The sequence below is a fragment of the Anabrus simplex genome, chromosome 4, assembly GCF_040414725.1.
Source record: "Anabrus simplex isolate iqAnaSimp1 chromosome 4, ASM4041472v1, whole genome shotgun sequence".
Taxonomy (NCBI): Eukaryota; Metazoa; Arthropoda; class Insecta; order Orthoptera; family Tettigoniidae; genus Anabrus; species Anabrus simplex.
Window position 1 is genome coordinate 128,790,101 of NC_090268.1, and position 13,773 is coordinate 128,803,873.

The window sequence follows — 13,773 nt, forward strand, 5'->3', positions numbered from 1 at the left end:
TAAAACATGCAGTGTTATTTAATGATTTCAGGTAGTCAAAAGAATTTATTCTTACAAGGTTAGTGGTGCAATGTCTACAGAGAAATCTTTGGTCATATCAAGTTCCAAAGACATGCCTTTCTGCTAATGCTGTAATTCAGTATAATTTATTCTCTGAACCAGAACAGATGAGATGGGCTACATCAGCATCAGAATACAGTATGACCCTAGTGATGTGTCCCTTTTGCTTCAGACCCCACAGCAGTTTATGAAGTTTGTGATACAAGGATCAAAAAGGAATAAATCAAATCATAGAGAGAAGGAACAAGAAAAGGAACTTGCAAAAGGACAAATACTGGTAGGTCATTATGGGAAGAGGGAGCAACAGAAAGAAGAGACTAGGACAAATATGAAAATACATACAGTAGACTCCCTCTAGTTCAGCCACTTCGGGAGAGGACTCTAGGCCGGACTAACTAACAATATGTTATTAATTCCAATATTTAGCTTAGGTGGAATACAGTACATAAATAAAGAACCAGTTTTAAGGCAAATAGTATTAATGTGTCTTTGGTAAGTGTACTCACCCGAAATGACTTGATGTTTTCTTTTGCACTATTGAAGTTTCACTCCCGATGAGAGATGAACACTCGTGGTGGAAAATTAAATACAGCAAAACATATTATAAAAACTCAGAATTTAATTTGTAAAGGTACACTAACACTTCGTATAAACATCACAGACTGTCGTAAACAAAAGGAACTCGCATTACATTATAGTACTGTGTCATAAACTCTGCAGAACTCAAAAATTAAAAGAAATCGGTTATCATTTTTTTGTATCAATTGCTATTTTAGAAGCAAAATCACACCACTTCTTTGTAATCATTACATCAACTGCTCTTGCTTCTGTCTGCTGCTTGATATAAGTTGCTGCCGATCATAACGCTGCACTTCCCTCAGCGTGACTCATTTTTCCCTCTTCATTCAAGGACAGGTGCCGACCGTACTTTCCAGCGGCCAAACTAACCGAAGCCGAACTAGAGGGAGTCTGCTGCTCCACATCTTCATAAACTACTGTTTTCAAACAGATAGGCTCTCTTCTCATCAATCCCAGTCTTTTACATTCATCTCTTGTCAACCCCCAACAAGCTCTTTCTGCTTCTCAGCTTCATCAGGAGGGCGGGCATCATCTCTCATGGAAAAGCCACCCTGACAGGTCTTCAGTCTCGATGGGGGAAGTATAGCATAAGAAGAAAGCCAGATAAATACAGGAAAAGGGAAGAAACATAAGATAAAGATTAATACAGCTGGTAAAAGATTGAGAACACTGAATCACAATTTGAGATACAGTGTATGTTTTGTCAGTTTCCTTATATTCATAATTTTTAAGAATATGAGAAAGTTGGTTTTCTTTTTTTCCCCTATCTGAAGAGGTGTAAACAGTGAACAATCTAGCCAGCAAAGATCCTTTTTTACTTTTTCCTTTGTTGGGAATGAAGATTGAATTGGAAGGTAATACCAAACACATGCCTAAACTGTTTATTATTATAGATTAAGAATTATTGTCATTTAGTGACAGCACAGGAGTGCAATTGTTTTTTTAATAACAAACTAATTTATTCCTTTAATAGTTTTTTCTCAATTGAAAGGTTAAAAAAATTATTCCAGTAAAGGAATAATTTATTTTGTTTAGCACAGGAGTAGTTTAAGTATTGCATGGGGAGAAGGGAGCAAGGTATGAGGCAGACAGTCATAAAGGCCTTGAATAAATATCACACTGACCTGTTTACAGTTGCTTATAAAATGAATGGGTGGGTGTTATTTAAGTTAGTTGTATCAGTTGCTTGTTTAGAAGCAAAATCACACCACTTCTTTATAATTATCACCTGCTCTTGCTTCTTTCTGCTGCTCTATATAAGTTGCTGCCGATTGTAAAGCTGCACTTCCCTCAGCGTGACTTATTTTTCCCTCTTCATTCAAGGACAGGTGCCGGCCGGACTTTCCGGCGGCCAAACTAACCAAAGCCGAATTAGAGGGAGTCTACTGTAAAGACAAGAACAATCTCCAAATCTTCATAAACTACTGTTCCCAATCCCAGTCCTTCGCATTCATCTCTTGTCAGCCCCCAACAAGCTCTTTCTGCTTCCCAGCTTTATTAGGAGTGCGGGCATCATCGCTCATGGACCATGTGGAGTTTCTCAGTTACACATAGGTTCCATAATTATTTATCTTGCAAGCTTTCCCTATTGTTTTATATTGCACTAACACATTCAAGGTTTTCACTGACATAAGTATGGGAAAATGATAGGATTGGAATGGTGGCATCAATGGCCTTAATTAAGGTACAGCCCCAGGATTTGACTGGTGTGAAAATGGGAAACCACAAAATTCACCCATATCTCCTAAATGCAAGCTCACAGCTATGCAACCCAAACCGCACAGCCAACTTGCTCAGTATCTGGTATCTTGCAAGCATACTGACACTGTGTGTTTCCTTGTTTTCTCTCGACGCATTTGCTGCTCTCCCATTATTATAACATTCAAATAAATGAGGGGGGGAAAAAGACTGAAAGTGACAGTATTTTTCAAATCCATTAAATTTACAAATATAAATTGAGTAAACTTGTATCAACCAGTCAGGCTTATCACAAAGGATTACCAATAAGCCTTATTTCAATTGTGTTCCATAGCTGGAGGAGAAAATGTTAAAGAATGATAAATAGTGACTATAAATCATTATAAATCATAGTTGCTAGTCCTCATTGAGTCTATTCTTAGTCTGTGAATATATAATATTTGAAACTTACAGTCATTAGACACAATATCCCTGTTTGATCTTCGATCAGTCATTTATAAGAAAAGCTATTAACACCATCGCACCACTTCCATTCGTAATGGTGTTCCCTCAGTACATAGCCTTCTTTGTCGTTCATGCATCAGCTGTATTATAGCAAACCTGCTGTGTAGTAAAGCAGGAAACAATGCAGCTTATTTGCCAAGTCTTAAAAAGAACTGAGTGTATGACCATTGAAGCTTGCTTGGTGCTTTTTAATTTTTAAGATCTCTAACCTGAAGACCTAAGGCATGTGAAAGCATTTAATTATTCATCATCTAAAATATGGAACATTCACTTTTATGGTTATAGCCAGGAATGGGAAACAAGGAACTCGAGAACTTGTCGATGTCTGGCTGAGAAGACATGTCTTTTAGGAGCTGCTCAAGAAGAGTAAGCATCCGACTTATGCTATGTGGTTCACCGAGAGCAGTGACATGCTGTAACGTTTCAGAGAACTGGATGATTCAGAAGGCAGTTTGATCTGTTTACAGCGAGTAGAACAAGTACATGCTGGCGGGGGAAAAGGGGTGGTAGGAGGTCTGGTATACGCCAGTCTACCCACAAGGCAGATAACAGAATCTGCCCTTCATTTTAGCACAGTTTGGGAAAGATCTGCACCCTTCTGATTGTAATTTATTGAATGTAATATTTTTAGCACACGTTAATGGCTACAAAGAGAAAGTTATAAGTCTGGTTGTATTTCACAGAAGTCCCAGAAAATAAAGTTCATTGTAATACAGTTGAACCTCAATTATCCATTCCCGGAAACTACGTTTTCCCAGATTATTTGTTCGAATTATATGGTCCCGCCAACATCCTACTTAAATCATGTTGTAAAAAACCTGCATTATCCGTTCCTTGAAGAAATGATTCCCCGGATCAACTGTCCAGAAATTTAGTCCCATCAACGTTAAATCGTCGATCAAGCAATTTTCAAGAAAAAGTTATCACGAAAGGACGGCTACGACATACCTATGGATTTTGACGTTAACGTCCCATCATTGCGATAATTAGAGCACATACTGTACTGGGAAAGCGATCGGTAATATTAGGGCCAAAACAGTAATGGCTTTATATATGTAAAGTTTAACATCTCTTCTGCTCTCGAGAACGTAAATGTTACACTTTACATATATAAAGCCATTACTGTTTTGGCCCTAATATGAAGACTGAGAATTTTACCTTTACTTTTTTATGTTAATATGTCTCTATAAACAGAGCATTCATTTTGTTTGCATAGCGTAACATTTTAAAAGTTCGTATCATTTCCCACTCTCTCTTGCTTATGCAGCGAGCGCGCTTTCCAGCTGAGCTTTAGGTCCCGAATAAACCAAAATTTCTGGAGTTTTGATGGGGCTTTTTTTTTTCTCTTTCCAATCTGCTTGTGATTAGTGATTGGCAAAAATGAATATTTAATGCATTGGAGAACTTTTGAGAATCGATAATTATATTTGAAACCATATTCTCGAGTTCAACATAACCTTTAAAGGTTGACGTAGGCCTAATTTATGCGGTACAAGATTTCCAGAAACTTACTGCAAACGATATACTGGTGACTAAATTACAGTGGAAGATTTTTTTTTAAATAATAGAGGATTTTGCCATCATGTTAGGCACTTTTGTATCTGATGTGCTTTATTTGATTAGATTAGAGAATTAAAAAACTACTTGCGTTCGAATGTTGGTTGGCTTGGCGTTATTTATTAGACATTTCAGAGAAAAGATTCATCACACTGACCATGCGTCACGTCATAATATGCAGACCTTCAGGCTAAGCAGCGGTCACTTGGTAGACCAAGGCCCATTAGGGCTGTAGTTTGCTTTGTTTTAGGAGATGTTTGTTAGATTATAACTATACGCATTTAATTATTGTGATGTTTATCCAAATTATTGATGGCTTCAATTCGTTCCCAGATTTTCCGTTTTCCCGTATCTTACTTTTTTTCCCGTGGTCCCCCCTAAAACGGAGAATCGAGGTTCCACTGTATTTGTTCCAAGTGTATTAGCTACCATTTGAAGAACCATGAAACATTCCAAGGCATTTTAGCATCGGGTTGTAGTTCTTCTGCTGTGAAGGCTGTGTTCTGTTCCTTCTATTCATACTTAGCAAAAAAGTAATTATCTTACAGTTGAATACATTGTTTTGTTTTTTTTTAAACATGAGAAAGCATAATGAAAAGGAATATCAACAGTCAGTTTGTATTTAATTGTAAATATATCATCAGTTTTTTAATAGATCCTAAACAGGTTTGTTCAGTGTAATTTCTTTTTGCAAATGAGTAGTTATGTTAATATTAACAATAATGATCCAATATACGGTATTCTGAAGGCAAGAAATTCTAAGAAAGATGTTCTGCATGTGTTACAACCAATTAACTGACACTATAATCCTTTAAAATAACTTGAGTACTGCACTTTGAGAGAGAAATGTTGACAGCTCATGATTCACACACGTGCACGCAGAGAGTGTAAGACTCTTGACTTTGACTCAGGGGTATGAGATTCTCAAGATTTAGGCTGCCAGCCTCAAGACTCTTGAATGAGAAGAATTTCCATCCCTAGTTATAGCCATGAAGTTATCATTTCCCTTACCTCTATGATCAGAATGATAGGACAGCAAGACTTAATTGTTGAAAGGTAGTAATGTTATTTCCCCTTGTTTTGGTATAAGTATTCTCAATCTGTTGTTTCTAGTACTGTCAGTCACTCATCATGAAAAAGTACAGTAATATGTTGAAGTTGAATTTTTGTGCGTTTCACTGTTCATAAAATTGCTTAGTTAGTAACAAAGCATTGATCTGACAATATCTCCTATATATGGTTTACAGTAAATTTGTCATGAAACTTTTCGTTATATGTTAAATATTCATTAATACAGATTTGATGTGTCAACCTGTTTAAACTTCTTGTATACGACTATGATTATTGCTAACATTTGGTATTTTATTAAAAGATTTATTGGTACATTACAATAGAAGAGTATAAAAGACTTGTTAAATGTTATTCATCTAAAAGATATGGTGGTAAATCAAGTGTTGCTTAATTTTGGCTAAAATCAAGAACATAACTTACAAACAATATTACTTCAGTATTATTGTTTATTTGACTTGTTTGGTGTTTTGTGAAGGTTTTATGCAAAATCACAGATTCCTTGCATCAAGCAGTTACTCCTTGGTTCATGACACTGTCCTATAAATAAAAATGTGCATTTATTTTTTCATTTTTGTACGAAAGGAATAGCACTTTCCTACAATTTTGCGCATTATATCTAGTCTTGTAAATATGATTTTTAAATTGTGGTGATTGTATGTAGGATAAGTGAATTCCTTATTTGAATGAAAAAATTAAAAAGATGGTAAAAATAATTAAAGTATGAATATTATTTATGGTCATAGATCCTTAGAGAAGTTTTTTTCATCCCTTGCATGCCCTCCGTCAAATTACCTCTCTATATTAACACTTAATAGTCTGCTGATGCAGGGAATCTCCTCTGTCTTCTCTGTAGACTTTTCACTAAACTTGAGATCTGTAGTAACCTGGAAGAGAGAATACTTTTTAAATATTATTTGTAGAATGTAAGTAGAGATGCAAAAGTTTTGATTCTGATAGAATTGCAGACTTTATTGGAAATGTATAAACCTTCATAATTCTGCATTTTGGAGTTGGGAGTGTTAGGTATGTATTATCTTTTATACAGAAAATAATATTTATATCAGAATAGTAAATCTTCATTTTTATTTTTGTGCAAAATTTGCAAAGTTACTGCAACAGATTGACAGACAATTTTATTTTGTTCTGGTGTTCACAAAAAATTCAGATTCGCACAAAATTGACCAAAATCCTGCCAATAATTCTGGAACTTTTATTTTCTAAGTGAATGGAAAATGTGCTGAGAAAGAAAATATGGTTTCATTGTTATTTGATTTTGCCTGAACTCCAGACTGTTAATTTAAATGATAAATAATAAATACAAATGTGTAATACAATATAACAGATAAAATTATTTTTCTCATTTTTATGAAAAAGGAATGCAGAAGCATCTACCTGTATACCATTTAGCTTCGGTGCATTTTATTAAAATATCACCAAGTAAGTTACTACGCGGTTCGGGTCACATAGCTATCAGCTTGTATTCAGGAGATGGTGGGTTCAGACTCCATGGTTGGCAGCCCTGAAGGTGTTCCGTGGTTTCCCATTTTCACACCCTTCCCTTCCCTATCCCATCATTGTCATAAGACCTAACTGTGCCAAAAAATAAAAATTCAGTGTTTAAAACCTCTCATTTTCGAGTACACCTATTGCTAAACCTCACATCAGTGACTTCTTAGCCTCGTACTGAGGTTAATTTAACTAACTGTTGTCTGGATAGTCTTGAATATAATTTGCAGGTTTGCATAGAGCTTTCCTTTATTAGAGGGTCTAGAACATTAAAACTTGATAAAACATATCAAAAAGGTGATTGTTCAAGGAAGTTGACACAGTAGTGAGATTTGTGGTGTTGATGTAAAGACAGTCACTGATCAGTATTGAATGCACAAGTTTTGTTGGATGCGGCTTTATTGGGAAGTGGGGACAGAGGAGGGAGAAGAGTATCACTTCGGCAGTCATTTCCATAGTATTGCCAACCAAAATAACTGAAACAAATGGGGGGGGGGGGGAAGTAATCGATTGAGCTCTGTCTGAACAAAATTAATTTCATGCATATTTACTTGGTTCAGAGAAATAAAGAAGAAATAGCAATAGTGGTGCCGTAGATTTCTGTGAATGTCTTGCATGCTCTTGCAGTCCCAAAACGTTTGCAGAAATGTGACAAATGGTATGGAGGGGTTCATAATTATATGCTATCTTCTATATACAGGGTCTTTCTTTATGCTTGGCAAGGACTTTCTCACTCGACCTTGGCCGCCAATGACAGGCCGTTGGCGCACGCGGTTTCCAGTATTTCCTGCAGTTGCTGAGAGCTGAGCTCCGAGATAGTAGGGTGTTCAATGAAGCTACTGCATACTGTATGTCGTATTGTATAGTGTTTTATTGTGATTGTGTATAGTGCTGTAATGTATGTGAAATATTCGTTATGTGAACATGTATATCTCCACAATACTTACATTAAGTGCAGAAAATCGTGCGCTAGGACAAGACACAAGTTTCAAGTGAAATTTCCAAGGAGACCCATTCCTATCAATCGAACAATAAAACAACTGGCCAAGAGATTCAAACATACAGATTCTGTAAACAATAAAAATAAACGTAAAGGTCGTTATCTCCTTACTGAAGCGTGTTTGGTACGAGGATCATAAGTAAAAATCTGTGGCTCCCTTGTAGCCCAGATTTAACGGCATGTGATTTTTATTTGCGGGGAATGTTAAAAAATGTAGTTTAGGGGAACAACCCTCACACACTAAATTTAAAGACGATATAAGAGCTGCAGTTGCATCCATCAGTGCTGAAGAACTTGGTAGAGTAATCGAAAACTTCATTAGGAGATGCCGATTATGTTTGGCAGCGCATTGGGAACATTTTCAGCATAAAATGTAAAAATGGTAAGTAAAATGCTTGATAATAATTTTGAGCATAAACTGTAAACATGGTAAAATGCATGATAATGACTTGGAGCACCGTATTCTGCCATGCATACACGCGCGGTAGCCGGCTTCCGAACCATCAAGATAGAGCAACAAAGTCCTTGCCAAGCATAAATAAAGACCCTGTATACAATTTGAACATGTAACACAATATTGTGAGAAAACCACAATACTAACACCTATGTGTTATGCATTAAAAGAAAGGTCTCCATCTCAGGATTACTGGAAAAATATGATTCATTTCACTAAATCCTTTATTTGTGTAAAATAGTCATTTATTTTAATATGATGCTTAGGTCTATGAAAGTTCTCTACTGATCTTTCTATGCCAGCCTGATAGAAGGCTCTGTGAAAGTTATCTATGCAGATCTTTCTATGTTAGTCTTATACATGACTCTGTGAAATCATGTTAGCACCAGAACAACAGAATGCCAGGCTGAGTAGCTCAGTTGGTTGAGGCGCTGCCTTCTGACCCCAACTTGACAGGTCCGATCCTGGCTCACTCCGGTGGTATTTGAAGGTGATCAAATATGTCAACCTCATGCCAGTAAATTTACTGGCACATAAAAGAACTCCTGCGGGACTCAATTCTGGCTCCTTGGTGTTTCCGAAAATCATAAAAGTAGTTGGTGGGACATAAAGCAAATAATATTATTATTATTATTATTAATATTAGAATGGCAAAATGTTAGTTGTTGCTCTATGTTAGTTCTAATAAGCGAGAAACAGAAAGAAATCCACTTACATTGAATTACCGTATTCAGTATGGGATTATTAAATGAAATCTGTATGCACTGCCAAGTACAATATTTTGGTGCGGAAATGCTAAATGGTCATTTTAATTTGTGTTGCCACAGTGGTTTGGTTTATTTTACACAACCTCAAGTAAACAACGTACTAAAAGGTATGATGTTACATGATAATTATTTCATGAGCCATGTAAGGCAGAATAACAGTACAATGTCTTTGCATCCTTCTCTGTTAACCATAGCCACGTTCCAAGATTAGGTCCTTACTGTTTTAAGATTCTTTTACTCTGGTGCAATGTAAAAGAATTTGTTATATAAAGAAATTTTGTATTTATAGGTTTTCTCTAGTATATCAACTTTCATTTATTTTTTTATATAATTTTAGGTTGGCAACACTTCTCTCTCATTCCGCCAGTTTTGAATCTAACTGGTCACAATTTTCCTGTAATTATTTTTCCACCTATCACAGGCTTCTTGTTGCTTTTTGGGTGTAACTTTTGAATTTACCAATAAAATTGAGAGGGTGTGTCCGGATTAGTCCAGAATCATCTCGAACAATCCCCTCGGGTATATAAGCTGAGGCTTTTCTGGCTACCTTGTCTCATTGATCGTCGTCTTTCTGAGTATGTGTTAGTTGGTTCCATCACTTTCTGAATCAGCTGTCCTTCCCATCTTAGATTATATGCCATTTGTTGGTCATGCTTCGTGTCGTTCGCATTTCCTTCCCAATTGACATTTGGTAAATTGAGATCACCCGCTACAATCACATTCCTTTCCATGTCGTTTCCCCATAGCTCATTATCCTATCAAATAATTCTGAATCAAAGACATCAAGTTGCCTATTATCTTTAGAAATGAGCCTTACACCTAGAATTTCATGTTTCTCATCTTTAACTTTTTCGTAGCTTACAAATTCTTCTTCTTTCACCATAATGAATACTCCCCCTCCCACCATTCGGCAGGCAGAACAACAGCCAGGTAATGGCCACCAATATTCTATCTTTCTGTCTCTGCAAACTTATCCGAGGGGAGGGTTTGAATTTATAATTATGTAACCAACCTTTTCTAAAGTGTTCAAACTTCTTGAAGTAAACAAACACAAAGCAAATAAATCCAGTCAGTTTAGGCAACTTCACAATAACATAATTACTCAATACTTCAGTAGTGACATCATCTGATTAATGTCCCAACTTCATGTAGTAGCAATTTCATGTTTGTTCGATAGAGAGAGTTCTTTATTAGCACTTCTTTTGAATGAGCAGAGTTGAGGTGTACCTCCCGGTATGATGATGATGATGATTATTATTATTATTATTATTATTATTATTATTATTATTATTATTATTATTATATTTGTGTTTGTAATTATGTAAATGTATACTCTTCTAGTGGTTAAGTGTAAGAGAGGGCCTTGAGCCCTAACTTCACCACCAATAAAGGCATTATCTAACTTCATTAAAAATTAACAGGAGGAAGTGATGACACAGAAGCAGGATATATTGCAGAGGTGGGGAAAATATTTTGAACAACTTTTATTTTATTTTTTGCTAGGGGCTTTACGTCGCACCGACACAGATAGGTCTTATGGCGACGATTTGAACAACTTTACAACGTGCAAAGTATCTCGGTACAAGGAGAAATTGAAGAACCAGATTTAGTGCAGATGGAAGATAAGGAAAACGAGGTGTCCATGGCAGAGATTGAGTGGACCACTGGAAGAATGAAACGAGGCAAGGCAACTAGAACTGATGAGGTCACCATAAAAATGATACTACCAGCAGGAGCAGTTGGTGTACAGTGGTTGCTGGCTATTTTGCTTTACATCGCACCTACACAGATAGGTCTTATGGCGACGATGGGACGGGAAAGGCCTAGGAATGGGAACGAAGCGGCTGTGGCCTTAATTAAGGTACAACCCCAGCATTTGCCTGGTGTGAAAAGGGAAAACCATTCTCAGGGCTGCCGACAGTGGGATTCGAACCCACTATTTCCCGGATGCAAACTCACAGCTATGCGCTCCTAACCGCACGGCCAATTTGCCCCGTCTACATTGGTTGTATAGACTTTAGAGTGATATGGAGAGAAAAGAATGTTCCAAAAGAGTGGATAAAGGGGTCATTATAGCAATTTTCAAGAAAGGAGACAGGAAGCAATGTGAAAATTACAGAGAAGTGACACTGAAAGAATCTTGGATAAACAAATAAGAGACAGAGTAGAGGGAAAATTGGCAGAGCACCAGTATGGATTCAGAAGAGGCAGGTAAACATTTGATCCAACATTTACATTGCGTCAAATGATGGAAAAGTATTGGGAATATGGAAAGGACACCGTAGTAACATTTCTAGATATTGAAAAGGCGTATGACAGTGTCCCAAGGAATTTGGTATGGAAAACCTTGACAGAGGAACAGACTGGGAATGAAACAATGCAGATGGTAATAGCGTTGTATAAAAATTGCAAAAGCTGTGTTAGAATCAAAGTGGGTCAAACTGAATGGTTCAGAGTTGAGACAGGCTTAAGACAGGGAAGTATATTGTCTCCCTTACTCTTCATTACCATCATGGATAGAATTCTACGTAATATCAAGGAGAAGATGATGGGTGAGCAAATAAAGTCTATGCTCTTTGTTGATGACATTGTAGTTTGGGGAGATAATAATAATTTTGTGTAGCTATTTCTAGCCGAGTCCAGCCCTTGTAAGGCAGACCCTCCAATGAGGGTGGGCGGCATCTGCCATGTGTAGGTAACTGCGTGTTATTGTGATGGAGGATAGTGTTATGTGTGGTGTGTGAGCTGCAGGGATATTGGGCACAGCACAAACACCCAGCCCCCGGGCCATTAGAATTAACCAGTGAAGGTTAAAATCCCCGACCTGGACGGGAATCGAACCCGGGACCCTCTGAACCGAAGGCCAGTACACTGACCATTCAGCCAACAAGTCAGACGGGGAGATAATGAAGAGGAAGTACAGACACAAGCTGATTTATGGAATGAGGAGATAAGAAATTTTGAAATGAAGATCAGTACTGCGAAAAGCAAGACTTTGATCATGACAAGGGGTAAGAGAAAATCCAGGGGAGTGATAAAAATAGGAAATGAACCTCTGGAAGTAGTGAATTTTATTTTTTTTTATATTTGGGCAGTGTGATGTCGAAATTTGGATGGAAAAATTGATTTAACTCTCTTGGAGCCAGGCGGTAGTGTGAGCACCCGCCCTTTAAATTGCCAAAGCCAATCAGGTCGGCCTTTAAAAATCCAGTCGAAAGTTGCCAGAGCCGATTACATCGGCCATCTTAAAATTCTGTGATATACATACAATGGTTGGAACTTAAATAGTGGCGACACTGCTGTGGAGACGCTACGCAACGGAATCTAATATTGTCGCAGATAGCACACGTTGGTTACGTACCTACCTTACCTCAGAGCAAATGGACTCCCCCTTCCCACATCACCTGTGTGCGCACAAGCAAGAGAAACACGGTCACTTGTGAGCTAGCGGTCTAACGTAATGTTGTCACTATGTTTTCCAAACAGGAACAACGGAGTTGAATCAAGATTGAATGTGCCACGGGTCCTACAGCACGACAGTGTCATCAAGGTCTTCAAGAGGCTTGCAAGGAATCTGCATTGCCTTGCAGAACAGTGGCACGTTGGGTAAAAGCCTTCAACAATGGTCGGCAAACTGTGGCGGACATTCATCGGGCAGGTCGTCCTATGAGCGTCAGTGAAGTGCATGACTTTGATTTGATTCCGAAGATGAAGGAACCAATTCGTGGCATTCGCTTCAGAACTGTTGCAGAGATTCGACAGGCAGTAGACCGCTCCATTCACACCATCAACAGAACAGGCTCTGCTAAAGGTATACTATGACTTCCACATCGCTGGCAACGGGTTATACACAACGCTGGTGACTACATTGAAGGACGTAAAGGTTACTAACATGCAACCCTTTTGTCTCTGTTGTAAATAAATAGTTGCCACTCATTAAGTTCCAACCTTCGTAATTTTGAGGCAACCTATAGTAAAGAGGCTACATGTTATTGCTTTGGCAGTTCTAAGAGGGTGTTTTAGCTTTCACAAGAGTCGTTTCCTGTGTTAACAAATATCGCTAACCGGTCAGTAAGAGATTGCTCCTTGCAGTGACTGGATTTGTGACAGCAAAATGGCAAGTGGTTCACGTGATATATTTTTTCAGTGATAGCGGAAAATTAATGCAATATTTGGAACAATGTAAAGTTAAATGTGGATGATTTATCGGATAGCGATAGTAAATTTAGTTCAGAGAATAGCGACTACATTATACTGGATACGCCCCTGGGATTACCACAGCTAAAGAAGAGACTTTTATTTGTCTCTATTGGCACTAGAGCTACTGTGAATATGGTGGTAGATGAAACTAGTGATAACGAAGATGAGGATGATGATACTGTCTCTGGACAGCATTTTGTGGAAATTTGTCCCAATGAACCCAACAACATTCCTCAACCTCCTGTCTCCTTCATGGAACTTCTTCGACCTAAACATGCCCCTCCCTCTGATTTTCTGCCCACATCACACTTCAATTTACTTTTCTCTCTCCTAAACCTTATAGTCACATATAGTCCTCTATCATTACATAAATGTCG

General features: G+C 37.6%; 1 protein-coding gene across 1 annotated transcript in view; it reads left to right on the forward strand.

Annotated features, from left to right (window-relative positions):
* The window catches only part of LOC136871692 (eEF1A lysine and N-terminal methyltransferase homolog), a 68,863-nt gene extending 62,637 nt beyond the window's left edge, over window positions 1–6,226 (forward strand). Inside the window, exon 12 of the mRNA XM_067145203.2 lies at window positions 32–6,226. Within this exon, the coding sequence (XP_067001304.2) occupies window positions 32–127 (96 nt within the window). The 3' untranslated portion in view covers window positions 128–6,226. The remainder of the gene's footprint in view (window positions 1–31) is intronic.
* The last annotated feature ends 7,547 nt before the right edge of the window (window positions 6,227–13,773 follow it).